The following is a 25,803-nucleotide window of genomic DNA, read 5'->3' as shown; positions in this document are numbered from 1 at the left end:
TTTCGGTGTAAAAAGCCTTCCTCAGCGTGTATCATGCTGAGATAAACAGGGCTTAGGACTTGTAGACGTCTAATAGCCTGAAAAATGCTCAGTGGTTTCCCTCGCTATGCGGGCGAGTGAGCGGAGCACAGGCCAATTGTAATAATACTAACTAAAGTTATCAAACAATTGTAGTGGAGTAAAAAGTACAATATTTGCCTCTGAGATGTAGTGGAGTAGAAGTAAAAGTACTGGAAATTGGAAATACTCCAGTAAAGTAAAAAACTAAAAGAAAATCTAAATTGTACCCAAGTACAGTTACAGTACTTGAGTAAATGTACTCATGCTACTTTACTGCACTGCTGTCAACCCTTCCAGCCTTATCTTCACACCAGATCTCAGTTCTGCCGTTGATGAATATGAAGCTAATCTATTATGTTAGATCAAAATGCAACATTACGTCACCATAAAAAGCTATCATAAAAAGCGGTGCTGCAGTATGTTTTTCCTCTCTTTGATCTCTGCTGCATGTACAGTAAGCCTGCTGCATGTACAGTAGGCCTGCTTTCTTCCTCATTCCGTTTTAATTTCCACATCAGTGAGCAGCTCTCACCGTCGTTTAGTGTGTGATAATAATAACTAAACTAATATCACATCACTAAAAGTTTCTCTCTGATATTCGTTCACAAGTCACATGAGTGACTTGTAACTCAAATAATATTCAGTTAATAAGAATTAACTGGATTAATCATAATATTGTTGCTGTTGGGCAGAAACCAGTTACCTCATATTTCCATGTTCTACCTTTTGTGTGAAGACGGAGGAGACTTTGACTCCGTTTCTCCTCTTTTGTAGAAGAAGTAAGAGCAGTTTTTTGTTGTGGATAAAAATGTCAATCAAATGGTGCTGCATGGCTCAAATGCCGAATAAATAATGGGCCCTGATATGAAAAATGTTCGCCGACTACCTTTTTCCACTGACGAAAACTAAATGGAGACTAAATAAAAACGAAGCTATGATGACTAAAACTAGTGGACAAGAGATCCACTACAACTCAATTTACAATTAGTTGCATGCTGAAAATAGCAGATCTACAAGCCCACAACGCGTCGCAGCGTGATGCGTTGTGGGCTGTAAGTGTAAAAACAGTCATTACGACAGCATCAAGGCCCGCCAAAATACATTTTGTTCGACTAAATCAAATGTAGATTTAGTCGACTAAATTGACTAAAACTAGACTAACACCAAAACATTCCAGGTGACTAAAATGTGACTTAAAGGACAACTTTAGTTTTTTTCAACCAAGGTTCATGTTTTAGGTTGTTATTAGAGAAAGTAAAAGATGAGTGTTAATTTTTTTTCATTTGCTGCTTTCTTTTGTTTTTGGGATTTTAGCTCTTTTTGACAGGGGGGCATTCGAGCATTGGGCTAAATATGTATTTTTTTTTACCAAATTTGATGGTGATTTATTTTTGTATTATTTACTATAGTCCTAATAAACCCCAGGAAATTACATCTGGCCACAGAAGATCACAGGATCTACTGAATGTGAAGGTAGCCTACTGCAAGGCTTACAGTATACTCTGTGTATACTGTAGGCTCAATATGTCAGTTTGTCACATTCAATAGATCCTGTGATCTTTTGTGGCCAGATGTAATTTCTTGGGGTTTATTAGGACTATAGTAAATAATAAAAAAATAAATCACCATATTATTTTGTTAAAAAATACATATTTAGCCACATGTTCGAATGCCCCCACCCCCCTGTCAAAAACTGCTAAAATTCCCAAAACGAGAGAAAGCAGCAAATGAAAGAAAATTAACACTCACCGTTTAGTTTCTCTAATAACAACCTAAAACATGAACCTTGGTTGAAAAAAACTAAAGTTGTCCTTTAAACTAAATGTAAACTATTCAAGAGACTAAAAACAACAGTGCTAATGAATCATGTCCAACCACTCTCTCTCCACTGCTGTAGGCTCCAGACTTCAGCGTGGTGGGCGGCGGAGAGACGGTCCTCCTGTTCAGACACCGGCTCGCCTCGGAGGAGGAGCAGCTGCTTCGCCGCCTCACGGACCAGGATGCACTGCAGGACGGAGACCTCATCGAGGTCATCATTGCAGGTTGGAAGGACGCTCGGCCGTCTGCTGAAAGAGCACCCAGTACCACGGCTACACCCCGTTGTTTTGAGCACCCAGTACCACGGCTACACCCCGTTGTTTTGAGCACCCAGTACCACGGCTACACCCCGTTGTTTTGAGCACCCAGTACCACGGCTACACCCCGTTGTTTTGAGCACCCAGTACCACGGCTACACCCCGTTGTTTTGAGCACCCCAGTACCACGGCTACACCCCGTTGTTTTGAGCACCCAGTACCACGGCTACACCCCGTTGTTTTGAGCACCCAGTACCACGGCTACACCCCGTTGTTTTGAGCACCCCAGTACCACGGCTACACCCCGTTGTTTTGAGCACCCCAGTACCACGGCTACACCCCGTTGTTTTGAGCACCCCAGTACCACGGCTACACCCCGTTGTTTTGAGCACCCAGTACCACGGCTACACCCCGTTGTTTTGAGCACCCAGTACCACTGGGTGCATCTACTGATGAAAAGATGAAAAGATGAAAAGAACGCTGAGGTGTCGACATAAATACAATATGAAGTTACAAACTATGCTTCATATATCTATGCTCAATTTTGCTCAATAAAAATATATATTCTAAATTCATTCTAAGAGTTGTCTGACTGAACTGCATCTGTCCATGACAAATGATGACATCACATCAGCATTTAAATGGGCATTTTTGCGGTTCCGCATCTATATTTTTTGGGAGATCTGCAGATCACTCTCTCAAGTCAGTCGACAAACGTTATAGCAGCCCCTCAATAACAGCGGTTGGATCGGCGGTTCTGGACAACCGGATATCCATAATTATACATGCCAGGCTCTCGAACTCTCGAGATCTACAGACTTGCACACAACACATGAGACGGATGGAGATTGTCACTTTTGCCACTTTATAGTATTATTGAATGTTTTGTCATAGTTATGTTGTTACACATTGTACCCAAATAATGTTACGCATTATGTTGTTCCATTTGGGCCAAATGTATTGCTTTGTTACAGTGTATATAGCCTACGGGCTATATCTTGCGCCATCCCTTAACCCTTATCCCTACATTTATTTGCCATTTCTTACTATTTAAAAAAACCTTTAAACCCATTTGGACCCGAGATCAGATTCTATAAATCGATTTTTCAAAAATAGCAGACCTACAAGCTCGTAGCGTGCCACTCGGTGGCAGATCTGTAGATCTGCTATTTTTCAATAGCTAAAGCATAACATAATTCTAAGGCCAAAAGGGGTTCCCGTTCAGAATGGGTTCAAATAGTTCAATCTAGTTCAATTCGATCTACAAACTCACGACGTGTAGATGTAGATCGGCTAGTTGAATTATTTATAAAATGATTTTTCTAAATAGTAAAAAATGGCAAATAAGTTTAGGGGTAAGGGTGGCACAAGATGGAGCCCTACATATTGCTTGTTCTTCTCTAGTCTTAGCAGGTGCCCCGCCATGTGCCAAGTATGCATTTATGTATGACTTAATCTTTCCATCATAAACTACTAAAAACTCACCGTTTTCCATTCATTCTGACCCGACCCATGCAGGATCGGCCATCGTCACAGAGATGAAGATCCGCCCACACTCTCTGGTCGTCCAATCGTATCGCACGCCCACCTTCTGCCACCACTGTGGGGAGATGCTGTGGGGTCTGGTTCGCCAGGGGCTGAAATGCGAAGGCAAGGATCAATAGACCATGCAGTTATTCACATTTTAAGTTGCACATCAATAGGGCCCAGTGTTGTATTTCTGCTATTATCACAGTCTCCGATTCCCTTTTATTGCTTTGTCAGTTTCTGACCGTCTCTGACCATCCCCGTCTGTCTCTGACTCTCTGTCCTACACCTCTGTCTAGTGCTGCTAGACAGGGAAAATCTACATTTTCCTTCAAAATAATTGAGATCACGATTCTCACACAATTTCCCTGTAGTCTGTATAGTTGCTGAACATTAACTACATTCAAAATGTGGCACATGGAGCCAACTACTGTGGCTTTAGTTTAAACAGACAACATCAAAGTGCTTGACTTAAACCTCTCTTAAAGTCTCTCTCTTGTAGCAAAAATACAAGAGTCACTAAAATGAATTGGACAGCCAACTAGTGCTGCACCATTCTTCACGATTCTTCACAAAATGAGATTGCATAGGTGTCTGAATGTAGATTGCGATCTTTTTTTTAATTAATTGTGCAGCACTACCCTCTCTCTCATATCCAGGGTGTGCTCTAGACTTCCATAAGCGCTGTGCCCTGCAGCTGGCCAATGACTGTAGTCGTGTGAGGCGTCAGGTGGGCGCCTCACTCTCCCTGTTCCCGCCCAGGAGGCCCAGGGCGCACTCCCTTTCCAAGCAGGCAGGGGGCAGTCTGGAGGAGGTGAGAGGGAGTCCAGTCAAGTCAAACATTTATTTAAGTACGGTATATTTATTTATTTCGTACAGAAGAAAATGCATCCTTCACACCAAATGTTTGCAAAGAAGAGATACAAGATAATATGAAACTAGTGAAACTATCTCACTAAGTGTGAGACTCGTGCCAATGACAATTAGGGGCAGGGCTAGGTTGACATCAACTCAGGTCTCCCCACTGGGAGCCGAGGTAGAGGGAGTGGAGGAATCAAGCCCCCAGTAAGGCTATCCAACATTGAAGCTGCCACTACCTACTGGCGAAAAGAGGAACTGCAGCACTTTCATGGAAGTGGACGGACGGCATTCATGACGTCATGTGCGTCAGCCCCGGAACTCAAATTTGAGGTCCGGGCTAGGCTAGGCTAAACTTCCGCTCGCTCGAGCCATTGAGTTATAATTGTCCTTCCGGCAGTCTTCCGGGTGCTTCAAAACGCCACTGAGCAACTAATATTGAAATTAATAGTGTGGGGGCGGGGCTCACGCTCCAGTTCGGTCTCTATCCTTTTATTACTCTATGGGGGGACTCTATCAAATATGGTACAAGTTAACTACACTGTCGCGTCAAGAAACACATAGCCCAGGCGTCTCTTGTGGGTTTGAACTTCAATCCACCACCAGCTGTCTGAAAAAGATCAGACCAGTCTGAAACGAGTGGTGCAACAGCACCCAATATTGGTACTCTAAACATCGGGACATAGGGACATTGCTGTTCCTTGGAGTGGTTGCACCACTCAAAAACAGGAAGAGACGCCTGGGCTAGGTGCTTTCTTTCCGCTTCTTCGCGCGTATGTGCCCATATCCAACACGTATGTGCCCATATCCAACACGTATGTATCCATAGTACAGTGCGTGCCTTCACTGAAAATGCTGCTGCCAGGAATCACAACTCTTGGAACAACATTTAGTGACAAACTGGTGAACAACTTGGCAGAATGTGCAGATATGCTGGCGTATACTGGATGTTGATTTGTTCACAGTTGAGTGAGAAAACAATGTTGCACATTAAGGAAATCCTCTCCCTCCCCCACTCCTATTCACCCCAACAGATCAGTAAAACCAAGCCCAAATCCAGACCCCCGTCCTGGGCAGAGCCTCCCGTGTGGCTGGGCATGGGGGGTTCCGGTGTCCCACACACCTTCCACATCCACAGCTACACCAAACCCACCGTCTGCCAGTACTGCCACCGCCTGCTCAAGGGTCTCTTCAGACAGGGTCTGCAGTGCTCTGGTGAGATATAACCTCAAGGGTCTCTTCAGACAGGGTCTGCAGTGCTCTGGTGAGATATAACCTCAAGGGTCTCTTCAGACAGGGTCTGCAGTGCTCTGGTGAGATATAACCTCAAGGGTCTCTTCAGACAGGGTCTGCAGTGCTCTGGTGAGATATAACCTCAAGGGTCTCTTCAGACAGGGTCTGCAGTGCTCTGGTGAGATATAACCTCAAGGGTCTCTTCAGACAGGGTCTGCAGTGCTCTGGTGAGATATAACCTCAAGGGTCTCTTCAGACAGGGTCTGCAGTGCTCTGGTGAGATATAACCTCAAGGGTCTCTTCAGACAGGGTCTGCAGTGCTCTGGTGAGATATAACCTCGCGTCACCGTGCAGGCTTTCCACCTCGGAGGAAAGCAGCTGGTCTGTGTTACCAAATCGCTGTGTGAACCGGTCTGGAGCGGATGGAAATTTTACGTCATGTTGTAGTCAAGTGTTGTTTTCGTCGGCTAAAACTAAGACGAAGAATGTTCGTCGACTACCTTTTTCCACTGACAGAAACTAAATGGAAACTAAATAAAAACTAAGCTATGATGACTAAAACTAAGACTAAATATACTGACAATTTCGTCAACAAATAAAAACTAGACTAAAATGTTAGGAAGGGAATGTTAGTTGACAAGAGATCCGGTAAAAGTCATTTTACAATTAGTTGCATGCTGAAAATAGACGATCTACAAGCCCACAACGCGTCACAGGTCACGCTGAGACACGCTGTGAGCTTGTAGTTCGGCTATTTTCAGCAAGTGAAAATACATTTTGTTCGACTAAATCAACTGTAGATTTAGTCGACTAAAATCGCATGACATTAAAAACATTCCAGGGGACTAAAATGTGACTAAAACTAAATGAGAACTATTCAAATGACTACTGTATGACTAAAACTAAAATCAAATTTTGCTGCCAAAAACAAAACTGTTGTAGTCACTGCTTTGTAGTCATCAGGCAGGAATAACCACAACCGGAATAAGAACTACCCAAAATAATTCCACACGATCATAATTTTAGGAACTACCCAATAAAATAGAATTTCCCTGTGGGATAACAAAGGTATACAGACACTAAATAGTCTCTGGAAAGTACACTCACATATATATACATTTATAAAATCAGCTTAACTAAACTACGCCGCATCTTAAAGGGACATTTCACCCTTTTTGCAAAAAGATATATGTTAATGACGTTTAGAAGATTTAGAACATTTTCCTGGGGGTCTTTATGTGTGTAATTTGTGATTTTAGATTGTAGCAGTGAGCCCAGTGTCTCTGATGTCATGGACACTGGGCTCACTTGCTTCCTGGACTACAATTCCCATAATGCTTTGGTGCACTGCTCCTCCTTGTGAATAGGGGGAGGGCTGTCTTACTGAGACAACATGTAATCCAAGGAAGCTCTTAGAAGGAAGTGAAGTGGTCACGTGACTGGGCTGCGCCATGACACTTTCATGGACACTTTCACGGGAGCCAAACTACACCCGGAAGTTCGGCAGAATGCACTGGAGCCAATGAGAGCTCAGTGACCAGCTCATGAACAAACATTATTTATGAATGACTGAGACCTTTTGTAAAGTGATCGCTTCTGGAAAATAAAATAATATATAACACGTTATTTTAGGCTGTCTTATTTTTTGATGTGCATACTACTTAATGTGATTTATTTTTTCAAAGAGCAGAGAGCAGCCCAGGCAGAAAACTTACTATGTGCTCTTCTATAAATACCTCAATAAAAATAAATAGTTATTAAGTCGAAAAACAACCACTCGGAAAAAACGTGTGATATCACTTATGTCTTCTTTCATATTCCTGAACCAATTATATGACAAAGCTCGCAATTGTTCATGTATAATGTTTGTTATGAGCTGGTCCAGCCGGCTCCATTCACTGCCATGTATTCATTGCACTACCGGTGTGAGTTTGGCTCCCATGAAAGTGTCCATGAAAGTGTCATGGCGCAGCCCAGTCACGTGACCACTTCACTTCCTTCTAAGAGCTTCCTTGATGTAATCCAGGAAGTAAGTGTCCATGACATCAGAGACACAGGGTTCACTGCTAAAATCTAAATCTAGACCGGGTGTGCGGAGGAAGTCGTCTCTCTATAACTCTTAAAAAACAGTACAGTAGTACAGTAGTGCATCCTGTGGATGCAGAGGTCATTGTTTTATTGCGTCCCTTAACTACTGTATAAACTGCGTTTTGGGATGCAAAATGCACCCTATTTTAATCTCTGGTCCACAGTGATGATGATGATGATCATAATAACTTCAGGACGTTGTGTGGAATAGAGGGTATGCGTGTGACATCATCATCAAACCAGGAAGTTATGCGGGAACGCCAAAAAATTACTTTCTAGCATTGACAGCTTACATCCAAACATAAAAGTCCAATATGATTGCATTAAACGACGTTAAACATTAAACTCACTTTGCCACTCGATTTGCCATTCACTTTATGCATGCACATACCCTCTATTGTTTACAGAAAGCTGATATCATGAGAACCGTGTTCAATGCGCTTTTATTGCACCATCCATCTTCCTGGATGCGTCACCTCTACCATGCACACATAAACAACCTTCCCATCCGTCTGCTGTCACAGACTGCAGGTTCAACTGCACCTCTACATGCACACATAAAGAACCTTCCCATCCGTCTGCTGTCACAGACTGCAGGTTCAACTGCACCTCTACATGCACACATAAAGAACCTTCCCATCCGTCTGCTGTCACAGACTGCAGGTTCAACTGCACCTCTACATGCACACATAAAGAACCTTCCCATCCGTCTGCTGTCACAGACTGCAGGTTCAACTGCACCTCTACATGCACACATAAAGAACCTTCCCATCCGTCTGCTGTCACAGACTGCAGGTTCAACTGCACCTCTACATGCACACATAAACAACCTTCACATCTGTCTGCTGTCACAGATTGCAGGTTCAACTGCCACCGACGCTGCGAGCCGCTCGTCCCCAAAGACTGTCCGGGAGAGAAGAGAAGTGTCAACGGGGAAGGTGAGAAGCAGGCCTTGTCCCGAAATCTGGGCCGATCGACACGTCATTTTCAAATGATCGGAAGTCGGATGGGGAGCAAAAAACGTGATCGGACCGGGGGACATCCCTAGTATCAATATTATAGTAATAATCAAGATATTGTAGTAGTATCAATATATTGTACTATTGTGATATGGCATAAGTGTTCTATAAAAATATACAGTATAAATATCGGATCGGGAAAAAAATCAATTGATCGGAATCGGATCGGGAGCAAAAGAAACGTGATCGGGACATCCCTAGTGAGAAGTCATCTGTGACTGTGACAGTCTTTACTTTAGCAGGACATGGACAGGACAAGATGTCCGAGTGTAGTGTCCAATAGATTCTGTCTTTTCACCTTTTCACCTCATCTGAATTTTGATCTGTGGCGACATATCTTTCTATAACCTTTAGGTCCTGCTAGCTACTAGATGTGTGGGGTATATATGAGTATAGTAGTGGTATTATATGTGGTAACCTAACCTTATATGAGTCACATATGGAAACTAACCTAGAAACTTCACTTAGTTCTTGTAGTCAAGCCATATGAGCAAGACCTCTTAACCCCTAACTGCTATACATTACTACCCTAGCACTGTGTTAATGGCAATGGCTCTAAATTACAGTATCAAGCAAGTGTCATGAAGCTAGCCTGGCGTAGCGATAGTAGTATCACTGCCTGGGGCAATATGCATTGCAAAGGCAGATGAAGGCCATGTCAAAGTCTGAACTGGATTTTCACAGGACGTACGTTAATGAGAACAGATCTAAATGCGACACAGATCATCAATCACACAAGGCGTCCACTGTCACACCGTCACAGTGTTATATTTCCTGTGTACTGTACATGATACGTCGTCATGATGTCATACGTTTCAGATTCCACAGCCAGTCACGGCTACAGAGATGAGCCAGAGGACAGCGATGAGTCATCATCATCATCATCGCTGGATGACCACGACGTGATGGCCATCGACGAGAACCCGCTGTACGGCACCGTGGAAGCTTTCCCCCGGCAGACGCCTATCGGGTAAGACAGTGGGTTCCCTAAATCTTTCATGTCATGACCCCCAAAGCATTTCTATATATTTGTCTCCACCAGGCCGAGAGTATGTTTTGCACTCCGTCCGTCCGTGTGTCCGTCCGTGTGTCCGTCCGTGTGTCCGTCCGTCCGTGTGTCCGTGAGCAGCTAATCTCGGCCACTGTTAACCCGGTCGATGCCAAATTTTGCACACACACTCCCTGGATGCCAACGATGAACCTCTGCCCCAAACTTTCCAGAACGGCCTGTTATAGCACCACCAGGAGGCCGCTTTGTGCAAAACAAGTTTTTGCACAGTACACCTACAGATTTTGTCCAAACATCACGCAAATTGGTACACAGTCTCTCTAGAGCCATTCAACGAAACGGGTCTTTCAGATTTCTCACACTCCATCCTGATTGGTTAACATTGGCTTCCAAAGTTCACAGGAGTGCTAAGTTTCAAACAAAATGCTGCAAATCATGAACACATCGCGTGATTTCCCTGAAATTGTGCACCCACATTCCCACTAGGCCGAGGACGAAATGCCACATGAACAATTTCAACTCAGCCTCAAGGTGGCGCTATAACTGGCCGAAAAGTGTTTTTACCTCTAACTGCACGGATCTGTGGATAACTTTGTATGCCAACTCCCTAGAGGCCAAGGAAAAACCTTTGTCTGGAATTTTTCACATCTGCTCTTTATAGCGCCACCAGGAGGCCGACATATGTAAAACACATTTTCTATTATTACTCCTTCAGATTTTATCCAAATTTCACGCAAATCGGTACACATGATCTCCATAGTCATGTGATCAAGACAGGTTTGTTTGATTTCTCATATTCCATCCTGATTGGCCAGGATTGGCTCCTACAGTTTTCAGGAGTAGCCTGCTTTGTACAAATCGCAACAACTCCTCAACGCAGCGTCCCATTGCGATGAAACTGTGCACGCATATTCCCACTAGGCTGAGGAAGAATCCTGGTGGAGACCTGTGCCCAGAAGGGCACTTTTTCTAGTTCTATGTATTTCTATTGACCATTGCATTTTGATGCCGTTTTGCATATTGATGTATAAATATAAAGTTATAATTTTTGGCCAGATTGAGGACACTCCCTGATGAGTGCACCTTTGTCCCAATCTTTATTATAAGTACTAGTTTTACCCCATTTGTGTCATACCCTGAAGAAGGCAACCTGCTTGCCGAAACGTTGGCATAATAAAGTTTATAGCATTGTGACTACGAGCTGTGCGGCCTCTTTCCTTTCTTAGTCAAAGTGTTATTTCCTGCGGCCAGCACCTCCCCACTACTGGTGTGCACTCCTACCTTTTTGTTTGTTCAAAGACTCCCAAATTAACACTCATTTTAAATTACCCCCATTTGAAAAGATATGCCAGGGACCCCCATAAGAGAAGATGTTTACGGCTCTAGCAGTGATTCTCAAACCCGTTTAATTTCCCCCATTTAAATGGCATTTCTATCTCTGGGACCCCCATTTATATTGTAAAATCAATGTTAATTTAACTCCATTTCGGGTCCAATTGGTTCCATTTGTAGACTCAGAGTTACAGACCCATAAGGGTCCATTTGGTTCCAAACTATCATTTAGCTGGGGAGCCCCTGGAACTGCCTCAAGGACCACTGGTGGTCAGATTGAGTGTCAATCTGAACTCTTTCAGAGTCTAAACCGGTGGTTCTCAAACTTCTTCTTGTCAACGACCCCCAAATGTATTTGGCCACGCTGTTTTGTCTGTTTTGTCTCTCCTATATTCAAAGTTTTGGGTCTGAGAGGCTAAATGTCATCAAATGGTGGTTCCGTGGCTCAGATGGGTCTGAGAGGCTAAATGTCATCAAATGGTGGTCCGTGGCTCAAATGGGTCTGAGAGGCTAAATCAAATGTCATCGAATGGTGGTCCGTGGCTCAGATGTGTCTGAGAGGCTAAATGTCATCAAATGGTGGTCCGTGGCTCAGATGGGTCTGAGAGGCTAAATGTCATCAAATGGTGGTCCGTGGCTCAGATGGGTCTGAGAGGCTGAATGTCATCAAATGGTGGTCCGTGGCTCAGATGGGTCTGAGAGGCTAAATGTCATCAAATGGTGGTTCGTGGCTCAGATGGGTCTGAGAGGCTAAATGTCATCAAATGGTGGTCCGTGGCTCAGATGGGTCTGAGAGGCTGAATGTCATCAAATGGTGGTCCGTGGCTCAGATGGGTCTGAGAGGCTGAATGTCATCAAATGGTGGTCCGTGGCTCAGATGGGTCTGAGAGGCTAAATGTCATCAAATGGTGGTCCGTGGCTCAGATGGGTCTGAGAGGCTGAATGTCATCAAATGGTGGTCCGTGGCTCAGATGGGTCTGAGAGGCTAAATGTCATCAAATGGTGGTCCGTGGCTCAGATGGGTCTGAGAGGCTAAATGTCATCGAATGGTGGTCCGTGGCTCAGATGGGTCTGAGAGGCTAAATGTCATCAAATGGTGGTCCGTGGCTCAGATGGGTCTGAGAGGCTGAATGTCATCAAATGGTGGTCCGTGGCTCAGATGGGTCTGAGAGGCTAAATGTCATCAAATGGTGGTCCGTGGGTCAGATGGGTCTGAGAGGCTGAATGTCATCAAATGGTGGTCCATGGGTCAGATGGGTCTGAGAGGCTGAATGTCATCAAATGGTGGTCCGTGGCTCAGATGGGTCTGAGAGGCTAAATGTCATCAAATGGTGGTCCGTGGCTGAAATGCTGAAAGAATAATGGGCCTTGAATCTTGATATGAAAAAGGTTGAAAACCAATGTTGTACAACAGCAGCAGACCTTTCCAACAGTCCACAGCTCCACCTAGAGGCCCTTGCCGGGTATAGCAGGAGTGCTGTTCAATGTGTGTGTGTGTGTGTGTGTGTGTGTGTGTGTGTGTGTGTGGGCTACAAGTGATTGGACACTAGCACACCTTCAACAAGAGCAGTCCTGTATAGTACATCTGCTATTTTTTACCAAATAATTTAACTTTAACACAAATCTGTTCTACTGGTGGGGTCCCTCCCTGTCACATAACATTTTCAGATGGGGTGGGCCCGCGGCCACATACATATCAATTTGGCGGTCCTTGAATTGAACATGTCGGACAACAACAACTTCCTGAGACAAAACATTGAGAACTTTGGATGTGAGCTAGAGTTCTGAACATTAAGGCCTGGCCCTAGCCTGACCTAAGCAGAGACATTTCTGGCCTAGATGGGAGGGTCGCGTCTCAGAAAAGCGCGCACCCTGATTGGATCTCATCGATCTGTCCGTCACCCCCGGCCCCTCCTCTCCCCCCTAGTGCAGCGCTACGTCACATCATTTAGAGCGACGCCTACGCAGAAGGGTTGACTCACACTTTTAGACTGGTTCAGCCCACGGCTTTTTCCAGGCTTTCATCTTTCGCGCAGACGAAATGAAAGCCTGGGTATCGAGGCTAGCCTGGCCCTAACGGGCTCATTTTAGGCCTGACCCGGGCCCTAAAGCATCGGGTAAGGTCGGGTTTGGACAGAATTTGAGAACACTAATAGGTTTTTTTTTACCTCTGCTTTGAGAGTTGTGTGCTCCATCCATCCATACCAGGCCCTGTTTCAGCAGCTACATCCCTCTGATGAGGCTGGTTCAGTCGGTGCGTCACGTCAAGAGCAGAGCCAGCAGACCGGCACTGAGGGAGGGATGGCTGCTGCATTACACCAACACCGACACGCTGGTGAGCACACACACGCACGCACGCACGCACGCACGCACGCACGCACGCACGCACACACACACGCACACACACACAAAATATATTTGAAAAATGCAAGAGAGCAATAACCAGTTGTGTTTTACACGGTCACACAACAAAAGTATATTTATTATTTCCTTATGGTCGCCTACAGAGGAAACGTCATTACTGGATCTTGGACTGGAAGAGCATCACTCTGCACCAGAACGAGAACTGCACCAAGTATTACAAGGTACAGCCACAGATCCTTTTAGGCCTGAACAATTTGTTTGCTTATTCAGACGAGCCCCAATTTTGTTATGGCTTGGCTAGGCCAGGCCATACGTTTTCAACCATTGGTCCGTGGACCACCAGTGGTCCTTGAGGGGGTTCCAGGTGGTCCCCAGCTAAATGATGGAGAGTTGTTTGTCCTGATAGGGGTCTATATGTGACACAAATGTGAATAAGTAAATTAACTGTTCAGTGTGCATACATTTCTCCTTTTTGTAGTTCAGTATGTCTTTATTGTGCAGCTGAACCCATTTGGGTTGAATGTGCACCAGTAACTCCAGAACATAGAATAGCTGATCTGCAATCTCGCTTTACATCTCTCTACTTGTCAAAGTAGATGTCCAAAATCATGGCGTTCGTTTCCTTCTGCCTCTCTCTCCTCTGTCCTGTTTCCCTCCAACTCACTTGTCTGCATCGACCAGGAGATTCCTCTGTCTGAGGTGCTGCAGGTTCGAGGGGCCTCTGAACTCTCCGCCACGCCCTCGTTGTTGCCTGGCGACACCACCGCCGCCGCCCACTCCTTCGAGGTGGTGACAGCCGCAGCGGTGCATTGCGTCATCGCCGGCACGGACGCGCGGGGCTGGGAGAACGCTCTCCGTCAAGCTCTCATGCCCATGTCTTCAGGGAACCTGAACAACCACGGTGAGGTGACAATATTAAGGCCCCTCAGATTAGATTAGGTGAAATAATGCAGGAAATAAATGAATGGCAACTATCAATTATTATTCATAATTATAGCTTATTATAGCTTCTAAAACGCACAAAAATCTCGCAATCGGCAAAGTTGCAGAGTTATAAATTGGAATTGTGGTCGGATAACGGGCGGATTTGGGTGACAAAAAGCTCATCCGCAGGTCTTGGTTCAGAATGATGTCTTAGATATAAGTTGCTTTCTTTCGCAACGTTCTGCTGTTTTTCCAAGTTACTGAATTGCAAATAGTCAGCGTGGAGCTAAAACAATGGACATTTGGACAGTCTTATAATGTTGTGTTTGCACAACATCTTATCAACTTCATTCAGTTGGACATGTTGTGAATGTATGTTGTGTTGTCGTTACAGATAATGCAGCGCAGAGTGGACTGCCTGTTGTAAGTACAGTAGCCACTCACAGAGCCTTTTATAATAGCCTGACTGCCCGTTGTAAGTACAGTAGCCACTCACAGAGCCTTTTATAATAGCCTGACTGCCTGTTGTTCAGTAAGTACTGTACAGTAGCCACTCACAGAGCCTTAATAGCCTACATCAGTGGTTTTCAACCAGTGGTCCTTGAAGGGGTTCCAAACTTCCAGGTGGAAATTGTAAATTGTAAATTGTCTTCAGCTAAATAATGGGAGATAACTTGTCTCTTACAAGTTAACTTGTGAGAGAGCGTAAAATGAAACCAAATGGACCCTGTAATTATTGTTAAACATCTGCATGAGTTAATTTGACTGTGGGGACCATTGTGCTCATAGAGCAGAGGGGATAAATTGAATCTTGACCATCATCACATTTGTGTCAGATCTCAGCGTGTCCAGGTGAGACCTAAATGTCTCATTAAAAGAGCAGGGAGACAAAATACCAACCAACTATAGTGATATTTCTGTATGAACATACTCTACCATACAGATGGGACAAAATGTCATTACATTCATTAAATAAATGTTACCTAGTGCTGCTTTAAGCCCTGTATGCTCTGCTTTAATCAGTTTGAAAGATAATTATTTATTTCAATTGTTTGGAACATTTAGAAAAGTTTTGACATTTTCATTAAGGTTAAATGTGTAATATAGCTACTGTGTACAATAATTCAATATTTCAGGATGTCAGCTCAGTGTATCAGATCTCCACAGACGAGGTGCTTGGTTCGGGACAGTTTGGAGTGGTGTATGGAGGTAGGGTGTAGGCTTGGATAATCATTCTTACTCTAAAGTCACTCCTTTACTACTCAGTACATCTCTCACTGTCTCACATAACTTCAGAACCCTCGTTAGCAATCATTGTGTCAGATTTAGTATTTCTTCACAATATCTCCATCTCCTGAACTGACACAGCAGAAAGTGAGCTACCAACGCAAGCGTCTCTTCCAATGGTCTCAAGTTTCGCGTGGAAACCTCATATCCCAAACCGTTACTTTTCAGGATACAAATAATACGGCATAATTGATACATAACATAATGGATACTGATATTACGGCACAGTTGAGAGGGAGTTAAACTGTTAATCTATTCTGGTGTCAGATGTAGAGTTGCTGGCCGGCCCGGTAGTGCTGCACAACTAAACGAAAAAAGGTCGAGATCTAGATTCAGAGTTCAGACAACTATGCAATCTCATTTTGTGAAGAATCGTGCAGCACTAGAACTGAATCGTGTGAGAATTTAAATTCAAAAATCAAAAACGTAACAGCTTGACAAGCTCGAAACGCGTTTTGTGACACTGTAATGTGATCAAGTAGGGCTTTTTTTTGCCTCTATGCTCTTTTTTTAGACAGAGACCATGTACTCTATGTAGAATGACGTTTCCCTTCCGTTTCCTCTGTGATTTCCCCTGCAGGTACTCACAGGCAGACTGGCCGCTCTGTGGCCATCAAAGTGATAGACAAGACCCGCTTCCCCACCAAGCAGGAGAGACAGCTGAGGAACGAAGTGGCCATTTCTGAAGTGAATAAGTAGTCTCTTAAATCTTAATCATATCCTCATATACTCTACCATTACAATCGTCAGTGTTCATGTATCCATTTATGTTTGTGTGCGTGTGTGTGTGCGTGCGTGCAGAATCTCTCCCATCTAGGAGTGGTCCTGCTGGAGGGGATGTTTGAGACTGTAGAGTATGTGTTTGTGGTGATGGAGAGGCTCCATGGAGACATGCTGGAGATGATTCTGTCCAGCGAGAAGGGACGGCTGCCGGAGCGCAACACACGCTTCCTGGTCATGCAGGTATATTAGGGAGGGACGCTCTTTTTGGGGCCCGATACCGATTTTGTGCATAAGGGGACAATTTGAATATTTCCAAAATTATTATATATATTTTCTTTAGAATTTTTGTTTTTTCATGTCATATGAAAGCAGGGAATCATAGCTTCAAATTGACATATTGACAAACAGCGAGTTGAGAAAAGAGGCTTGAAAGGTTCACTTCTGTGGTCTCGAACATTACACCTAGCTACATGTTTAAGCATTTATTTCATATCTACATGTCGATTTCAGCTCTGACACTTATTTCAGACATGCTCTAGTATGTGAAGAGTCTGCCTGTACTATTAACTAATTTTGGAGTCACTCAGTCAAATCTAGTCACATATGTCAAAACCCACGACCAGGGTGTGGGGAGGAAGGGGAGAATGTTTAGGCTTGTCACAAAGATGCAAAATGATATTATACTATATATCTGATTGACTTTTATACCAATTAAATAGTATAAAAGATCGTTTTTTCAAGATAGGGTAAATTACCGATCACAGAAAGGCTAAAGCCTATAGTCTGCCTTTTGGGCATTATAGGTGAAAATGTTCAAAAAGAAATAAAAATAGCTGATCAACAAGCAACACAGCTTGTAGATCAGTTATTTACTACGTATAACAAATTTAGCTTAAGATTGGTTCAAACAACGCAATTATTTTGTACTGCGTTCCTCTACTACAGTCTACACGCTGACACAACTGATTTGATCAATTACAAATATACTGTACCAAAGCTTTATAACAGTCAGGGCTGTGTGTGTGTGTGTGTGTGTGTGTGTGTGTGTGTGTGTGTGTGTTAGATCCTAGAAGCTCTGAGGTACTTGCACATCAAACACATCGCCCACTGTGACCTGAAACCTGAGAACGTGCTGCTGGCCTCCCCGGACCCCTTCCCTCAGGTGAGTGTGTGTGTGCACAAATCACTTGTGCTGCGGGTTACAAACCACCCGTGGCTTCCTCTGAGGTTAGGGTTTGGGATAGTGTTAGTAATGGTCGGACTAATGCCACGCTACCCCTTCTCCTCGTCCTCCTCTCAGGTGAAGCTCTGCGACTTCGGCTTCGCCCGCATCATCGGCGAGAAGTCCTTCCGCCGCTCCGTGGTGGGCACGCCGGCCTACCTGGCGCCCGAGGTCATCAGCAGCCACGGCTACAACCGCTCGCTGGACATGTGGTCGGCGGGCGTCATCACGTACGTCAGCCTGAGCGGCACCTTCCCATTCAACGAGGACGAGGACATCGGGCAGCAGATCACCAACGCCTCCTTCATGTACCCCCGACAGCCCTGGGCCACCATCTCTCTGGGGGGTAGGCAGTGTTCATTAAGCCCTGGGCCACCATCTCACTGGGGGGTAGGTAGTGTTCATTTAGCCCTGGACCACCATCTCACTGGGGGGTAGACAGTGTTCATTTAGCCTTGGACCACCATCTCACTGGGGGGTAGACGGTGTTCATTTAGCCCTGGACCACCATCTCACTGGGGGGTAGACAGTGTTCATTTAGCCCTGGACCACCATCTCTATGGGGGGTAGGTAGTGTTCATTTAGCCCTGGACCACCATCTCTCTGGGGGGTAGGTAGTGTTCATTTAGCCCTGGGCCACCATCTCTCAGTCTGGGGGGGTAGACAGTGTTCATTTAGCCCTGGACCACCATCTCTATGGGGGGGATAGACAGTGTTCATTTAGCCCTGGACCACCATCTCTCTGGGGGGGTAGGCAGTGTTCATTTAGCCCTGGGCCACCATCTCTCTGGGGGGTAGGCAGTGTTCATTTCTCCTTCATGTATCCCCGACATAGCCTGGTAAAACAACCCAACCTGCTGGACAACAGCTTGTAGATTGGCCATTTTCAGCAAGTGTAAAGTCAGTCATCGCGACGGCATCAAGGCCCGCCAAAATAGTCGACTAAATCAACTGTAGATTTAGTCGACTAAAATCTTATATTTACAGTCTACTAAAACACTAAAACATTCCAGGTGACTAAAATGTGACGAAAACTAAATAAATTAAAACTAAATCAACACTGGAGGTAGGGAGCACTGTTGCCATGTCTGCTTGTTATAGGCCTAAGCCAATTTTGGGCTTGTTTTTCTGTGAGGTTACTTGAAAATATTGGTAGTTACTAGTTGCAGGGTTTTTTTCTGGGCTTGCTTTTAAAGTGTAGTTATTTTTTGCTTGCTTCCATTTCTTTTGGAGGACTCCCAAATAAAATCAGTGTATTTAATCCGAAGACCCCCCCATCTGCAAAAAGGTTTCAAATAATACCGTTTCTGACTGAGGCTACGTAAGTCATAGCCGCAATTTGCAACTCTAGATTTTTTTTATAATGGGATGAATCTAGAGTTGCAACAAGCTCCATCCACTTCCTATTCATCATTTTTGGTTTGTGATCTGCTTGTCTTAAATGACGTTAAACTCACCAACATTGCAGCTGTAGTCCAAGCTTGAATTATCCCCTTTCAATCTGCCGAGCTTGTTTTTCACAAAAATGATGAATAGGAAGTGGATGGAGCTTGTTGCAACTCTAGATTCAACCCATTGTAAAATAATCTAGAGTTGCAAATTGCAGCTACGTAAGTCATTGAATTCTTTTTTGTGAAAGAAGGGAATCATAGCTTCAAATTGACATATTGGCTGTTAAGTTTGACGCACCATCTTTTGGAGATATGGCTTATAGATGTCTTGCAGAAAACAGCCAGTTGAGAAAACAGGCTTGAAAGGCCCACTTATGTGGACTCTAACATTACATTTAATTTGACATTTATTTCAGAGTCAGACACGTATGTGAAGAGTTTGCCTGTGGTATTTACCCATTTTGGATTAAAATAAAATAAAAATAAAAGATTTCTCCTCTCCTGAAACAAAAAGAGTCACATATATTCAAAATATTTCATTTGTTTTTTAAATAGCCAATCTACAAGCTCATACATAGGTTTAAAGTGGTCATGTAGCCTATAGTCACTTCTTTTGGGCTTGTTTTCATAGACCTGGCTGCTTATTTCTCGCACAGAACATTAACTTTTAAAAGAAGGCCGATTCCCATGCACCTCAACTTAGTGACAACCAGAAAGGCCACTTTTAACCTGAAGGAAACTGTCAGAAATTGTTTCAAAATAGCTAAAATAGTAGATCTATCTTTATGTGTCCTGGTTAGGTTTCTTTCAGTCTTTCTTCTGGTTGGTGGGTTGGGGGGGTTCTAAGTTGCACCAGGATGATGCATTCATGTCCAGTGGTTTTCAACTAAATTTGTTCATGTCAAGGCCCATTATTTATTCAGCATTTGAGCCACGGACCACCATTCGATGAGATTTCCATGCTGTATTGGTGTTGGTATACCAAGGAGGGATAACAGGCAAAGGTTGATCAAGATAACAATGATTTTACATTCTCTAATTGTGTGTAGACTTCTTGTAAATTAACTAGTAAAGCAGATGTTTAACAACAATGTAACTCTCATTTCATTTAATTTTACGCTCATAAGAGTTAAAGATCTACAAAAGGTCCATTTGGTTACCAACTCTCCATCATTTGGGGACCACCTGAGACCTCCTCAAGGACCACTGGTGTCCGAACCACCGGTTGAAAACCACTGATGTACACTGTTCTGTTTGTTTGTATTTGTATTTATTTGTTTGTTTATTTAAATCGTGGTGTAAGTGATATAGTTTTTGTTGAACAATTGTTAAAGCTAAATTACATAACGGTTTGGGGACCATATTTTAAGTTGAGGACCCCCTGGAATGCCCTCAAGGACCACCCTGGGGGTCCCCGGCCCAGACCCATAGAGCCCAGACCCCACTTTGAGAACCAATGCCGCCATAAGCACACAGGACAGGACACACGCACATAATGCTTTTAACAGCCCATTTCTGCACGGCGGCAGAAGCAGCAGCAATAAACTATAATGTAATGTCTTTATGTCTTACCTATTATTTTGGAGAAAGAGCCTTCCCTTTCCCCATGAATTAATGTATCCAACGGGCAATAGTTTGTTAAATTAGTTTGCAACGCGCTCTACAGCTCAAACGTAAACAGAGGTGCAACCATTAACAGGTTCCTCCGTCACGCACACGCAGTAACTGTTACAAAGGTTCCTAGTACTGCCCTGGTACTGCCTGCCCTAAAGTAAAGCCTGCCTGGGTATTATATGGAGGCTATGCCTAAAGCAACAGACACCCATACATACATAGATTACTCAAAACAAACTCGTTTTTCAACATCTATTATTTTATTCCCCAGAGTTAAATACATTATTGTTTTTTAATAGATGTATTTGTCTTATTTATTTATTTAAAAAAAGGTCTACAAAATAATCCACCCCACTGACCACCACCAGGTTGCGCTGCAGCGCCCTCTGCAACCCACTTCAGGTACAATAGCATTTACAACCAGTCGTCCGGGGACCAGTGGTCGTTGAGGGGGTTCCAGGGGGGTTCCAGGTGGTCCTCAGCTAAATGACGGAGAGGGCTTTATTAAGGCCAAATAATTTAACTACTGGCTTATGCCTTTCAAACCCTAACAACCCCTCTTATGTGGGACATAGGGAGTTATATTGTAATCATTGTTTAAACTGAATCAAATGTCTTCTGCTTCTCCCATGTACAGCTGTGAGTCTGATCAGCAACCTGCTGCAGGTGTCTGTGCGACGGAGGTTCACTGTTGGCAGGGCTCTGGGTCACCCCTGGCTTCAGGTCAGGTTGAAAACATTTACAATAAAATAAAATGATTTCATTTTCACGTTGATTCAGATAGTTGAATGTAAAAAATATTGTGTGTGTGTGTGTGTGTATATTATTATTATTTTTATAAAGTGTGCATAAAGTGAAATATACGGCATACAGATCAAATCAGAAATCCACTATCTCAAACTATTAGAATATTACATAGACCACAGAAAAAGAAAATATGTATTTCCTAAGAAGATAACCCATGGTTTTAATATAGGGTTAAAACAATCCACCTGACCCTGCATGTCTCTCCCACTTTTCCTGCTCTTTCCATTCATATATCTTGGCCTTGACCTCCTCCAGGACTTCCAGCTGTGGTGTGACCTGAGGGAGTTTGAGCAGCGCATGGGCAGCATGTACCTCACCCACCAGGGGGACGAGGAGCGCTGGAGGCGCCACGCCCAGGAGAAAGGCCTAGACTTCCCCTCTCACCTCTCCTGGGACCCCCCTGGCAATGTACAGTGAAGAAGTAGTCTGCACACACAGGCTTTGCTCCAACAGTGTTTATTTGTGTTAAAACACCATTAAATTAGGACACAACGTTTCAGCCGTGAACGGCCTTCATCAGATGATAGTAATCAGCATGTGATAACCTCCCTTATATCATGGTTGTCACGTGACTGACATTTTAAACACCACAGAGTGACATGAAATAAGTTGAATAACCACCACAACAAGCAAGTTCACAACATTACAACAAAGTTTAAAAACTTGCTAGTATTTAGCTTGTTACAGACTGTTTAAATATTTTTCAAATGTTTTTATACATATTACCCCCCTGGCAATGACCACCACCACCACGACATGTGACCTTGACCTTATAGCCTGGAGGGAGGCCGTAGGTTGAAGCAGGGTTGTGTTGTCAGGAAGCTAGTGTTGGGTTGAATCGTGTTCTCAGCGGGGTTTGTACTGGCAGCATAGATCAGAGGGTTCTCAAAGGACCCAGGGGTCCTTGTGGGGTTTTCAGGGGGTCCCCGCATGCAGCGACACCAAATGGACTCTTATATTTCGGTAACGCAGAGAGTGTATAAATGTAACCAAATGTTCAATTTATACAGCATTGTGTATACATTGGGTATGTTAATACAATAATATTAGCTTAATGGTAAAAAATGTAAGCACTTGCACAGGAAACCGGGTTCAAATCCGGAGTAGAAGAGGAAAGTGTACATAGATAGTGCAGCTTTAAACTCTGATATTCACAAATACAGTATTTAAAACTACTTTTTTTGTCACCTGTAATGTTAACCATATTTACTGTATATTTGACTGTCAGTTGGTAAAAATGCAATGAGTTCATAATGGCGTGTGTGTGATGTTAACCGGTGTGACGACAAGACTTAACCCATTGAGACCTGCGATCGATTCTACAAATGTCTTCTAAATCCTGACAGTTTTCTGAATAATCCATGTTTCTATGTCATTCGTTCTCAAACATTTTCATGTCAAGGACCCCCAAAAATATATGTATTTGGCCGCCGACACCCATCTGAAAATATGTTGTTCAAGGGACCCGCCCAGAAGCAAAGATTTGAGTTAAAAACGTTCGCTCTGAAAGAATATAATTATATTCAAAAATAGCAGACCTACAAGCTCGTAGCCGGTGCCGCACTATGAGCTTGTAGATCTGCTATTTTTCAATAGCTAAAGTATAACATAATGCTTTAAAACACCAAAAGGGGTTCCCGCCCAAAACGTGTTAAATTAATTAACCAAATACAACTCTGCCGTGTCCCCATTTATGTTCTGAAATTGATTTTCATGAAATTTCTTTTGTAATCCACTCGAAAAACAAAAAAAAACAAAACACAAACAACTGTCATGTAGCAATATAATTTTCCTTTTTTATTCCAAGGTGTGTTTTTTATTTTTTCATTTATTTTCTTTGAAACTTTTGACTGTATGTGAAAGTGAGCTTTGTGTTACTGATGAGACAAGACAGACCGAACTCGAGGAAGAGGAAGGAAAAGAAAGAATAGACACAGATGAAGGAAGAGAAAAATGAATCGTGTCATGCACAGGGAGGGGTGGACGCAAGTTAAGAGCCTCTCATAATTAACAATGGCTGCAAACAGACAGAGCATCCGTCGCTAATGGGACCCAATCTTCACGGCTGACTTTTGCTTTGCCATATTATACGGCCATCATCACGCTCGCCGAAAATAACCGTCTCAGCGAGTGACACCACGTGCATTAACAAAGCATGAATTTGGCTTTATGCGTACGCTTAACTTTCTGACATCGATCGGCCCTGCAATGGTCCCCCGCATGCAGTGCCAAGTCTTCTTTTTTTAAAGTTTTTATCCGGAACATTCCTAATGCCCTGAGCTTTCTCTCTCCTCAGCAGCACCTCTCTAACCTCCATCGCATCTCCCACCTCCAGAGCACCAAAATAATTACATAGCCAGCTCCTTTTTCTCTAGAGGGAGTGTTTTAACCAGAGGCAGGAGAGAGAGAGAGAAGAGAGGCCTGTGGGTTCACTTTCTCTGGCCGCATCCTGTTTTGGTTCATTCTTCGTTCTACGACCCCCGACCCAGCCATGGCCTCTTCATTCTTTTTTGTGTTACATTTACAGGGTTCGCTCACTCTCCTCGGCTACAGTACACAAGTCTGTAGGGGGAGTTTGCCTTCATCTTAACATTTTCTATTCAGTTTCTTTATCAGCAGGTGATACACAGGCAAAAAAACAACAAAAAGTAAAGTATGCGTGCCCCCTCCCCTTCCACTCCCCTATCCACCCCATCCCCCTCCAATAGGCTCATCTCTTTGGTTTCAAAGCGGAGGGTTGTGGCTGTAGGGATGCGATTGTTTAAGGACTATCGTTAAACATATATGGCTCACAGTGCTGTAGTAATTGTGTCTTTTCCGACAGGAGAAACTTCCACCGGCTTTCATTACATGATACTGCCCGAGTTTTTCAAGCGGCATTAACGAGTAACGACTTTTCAGAGTATGCGTAAGAGGTTAAGGCTTCTGGCTTTTTTGTTTTGTTTTGTTTTGTTTTGTTTTTTTAAAGGTGTTAAGGATGAGTCGACGACTCTTTGACTCACAGAGACACAAGTGTTTCTACACTTAAAAACACAACATGCATGCAACGCAATACACAACCGAACAACCGAACAACCAACCAACCAACCAACCAAACAACCAACTTATTGTCTTTTTTTTTTCAACATTTCTTTTCTTTAATTACCCTTCTACAAAAAATAGGTCATCTGAGAAGAAGTGAAGAGTGAGATGCTTTGCTGAAAACCATTTTCTACGATCGAACTTCGCCCTCGTTTTTTTATTCATACATTTATTATCTCCCCTCTCATGCACTCTCTGCAAGGCACGTCGTGTTAAACGTGTGCTGCATATACATCGACACATTCAGTGCGAGACCCGATACCCGGTTTTGTAAGGGCTCTCGTGAACAGAAAAGAAATGAAGGTTTACGAGCCAGCCGGTTTCAAACCGTTTTGAGCAAAGCCTTCCACTACACGCCCTCTCTGGGCAGTGAATTCTGGGAGGGCGGTGGGAGAGGAGGGGAAGGGGGGGAGGGTAAAATATAAGGGTACAAACAATACAATTTGAAAGAGAAATAATATTAAGGACAAACAAGGGAAAGAAAGACAGGGAAAGGAAAGGGTTGTTTTTTTTAATCGCTCTCTCCCAAAACAGGAGAAAGAAGGATGGGCGAGGGGCGGCAGGGGGGGCAGTTTGGGATTCAAGGGAGGAGGAAGCGGAGGAGGAGAAGAGAAGGGGTTCTTTTTGTTTATAAGTCGCTCTCGCCGTAGAGGGCACTGGAGAAGGAGATGTAGTCGAGGGCGCCGGCGGGGCCATCGGCTCCGATGTACCTGGTCATGCGGCTGATGCAGTACTCTGCCTGCTCTGGGGGCAGCTCCCTGCGCAGCTCCTCCACCAGGATGTAGGACTGCATGGAGGGAGAGGGAGAGGGAGAGAGAGAGAGAGAGAGCACACGTTATAGGGCCGATTCATACTCCTATTTTAGAGGCGAATAAAAGTCGGTTCGGCTCTGTAGAGCCTACAATTTGACGTCATTTGAGGTTCGGGGGGGCGGGTACCGTCCTAAAGTCGGCTCTTCGGTGCTACTGAAAATTTCTGACGAGCCGAAATCATTTCGGCACTACAGCGCCGAAACAGCAGTAAAATAGGAGTATGAATCGGCCCTTAGTCAAACAACTCTAGGCTCCGGTGGTTCTCTGAACCTGTGGGACGGGTCTCACTGGTGGGCCATGAGCATACTGCAAACGGGCCTCCAAATAATTATCAAAACACTTTAATTTTATTGAAAATAAACGTAAACTATATACTA

At 43.9% G+C, this 25,803-nt stretch overlaps 3 protein-coding genes across 3 annotated transcripts in view; 1 reads left to right on the top strand and 2 right to left on the bottom strand.

Annotated features, from left to right (window-relative positions):
- klc2 (kinesin light chain 2) overlaps window positions 1–3,689 on the bottom strand; it is a 38,639-nt gene extending 34,950 nt beyond the window's left edge. Inside the window, exon 1 of the mRNA XM_083789025.1 lies at window positions 3,621–3,689. The gene's annotated coding sequence lies outside the window, so the exon portion shown is untranslated. The remainder of the gene's footprint in view (window positions 1–3,620) is intronic.
- Window positions 1–23,292, top strand: part of prkd4 (protein kinase D4) — a 29,003-nt gene extending 5,711 nt beyond the window's left edge. The window contains exons 3-19 of the mRNA XM_083789024.1: window positions 1,958–2,102; window positions 3,654–3,785; window positions 4,322–4,476; window positions 5,555–5,735; window positions 8,696–8,779; window positions 9,680–9,830; window positions 13,410–13,536; window positions 13,709–13,786; window positions 14,247–14,466; window positions 14,884–14,912; window positions 15,626–15,698; window positions 16,357–16,463; window positions 16,578–16,739; window positions 17,563–17,661; window positions 17,800–18,067; window positions 21,364–21,449; window positions 21,789–23,292. Coding sequence (XP_083645150.1) covers window positions 1,958–2,102; window positions 3,654–3,785; window positions 4,322–4,476; window positions 5,555–5,735; window positions 8,696–8,779; window positions 9,680–9,830; window positions 13,410–13,536; window positions 13,709–13,786; window positions 14,247–14,466; window positions 14,884–14,912; window positions 15,626–15,698; window positions 16,357–16,463; window positions 16,578–16,739; window positions 17,563–17,661; window positions 17,800–18,067; window positions 21,364–21,449; window positions 21,789–21,950 — 2,259 coding nt within the window. The 3' untranslated portion in view covers window positions 21,951–23,292. The remainder of the gene's footprint in view (window positions 1–1,957; window positions 2,103–3,653; window positions 3,786–4,321; window positions 4,477–5,554; window positions 5,736–8,695; window positions 8,780–9,679; window positions 9,831–13,409; window positions 13,537–13,708; window positions 13,787–14,246; window positions 14,467–14,883; window positions 14,913–15,625; window positions 15,699–16,356; window positions 16,464–16,577; window positions 16,740–17,562; window positions 17,662–17,799; window positions 18,068–21,363; window positions 21,450–21,788) is intronic.
- A 12-nt stretch (window positions 23,293–23,304) lies between these two features.
- The window catches only part of actn3b (actinin alpha 3b), a 53,960-nt gene continuing 51,461 nt past the window's right edge, over window positions 23,305–25,803 (bottom strand). The window contains exon 21 of the mRNA XM_083789023.1: window positions 23,305–25,401. Within this exon, the coding sequence (XP_083645149.1) occupies window positions 25,243–25,401 (159 nt within the window). The 3' untranslated portion in view covers window positions 23,305–25,242. The remainder of the gene's footprint in view (window positions 25,402–25,803) is intronic.

Source organism: Protomyctophum parallelum, assembly GCF_964188405.1.
Source record: "Protomyctophum parallelum genome assembly, chromosome: 18".
Classification (NCBI taxonomy): Eukaryota; Metazoa; Chordata; class Actinopteri; order Myctophiformes; family Myctophidae; genus Protomyctophum; species Protomyctophum parallelum.
This window is presented reverse-complemented; position numbering and strand designations above follow the sequence as displayed.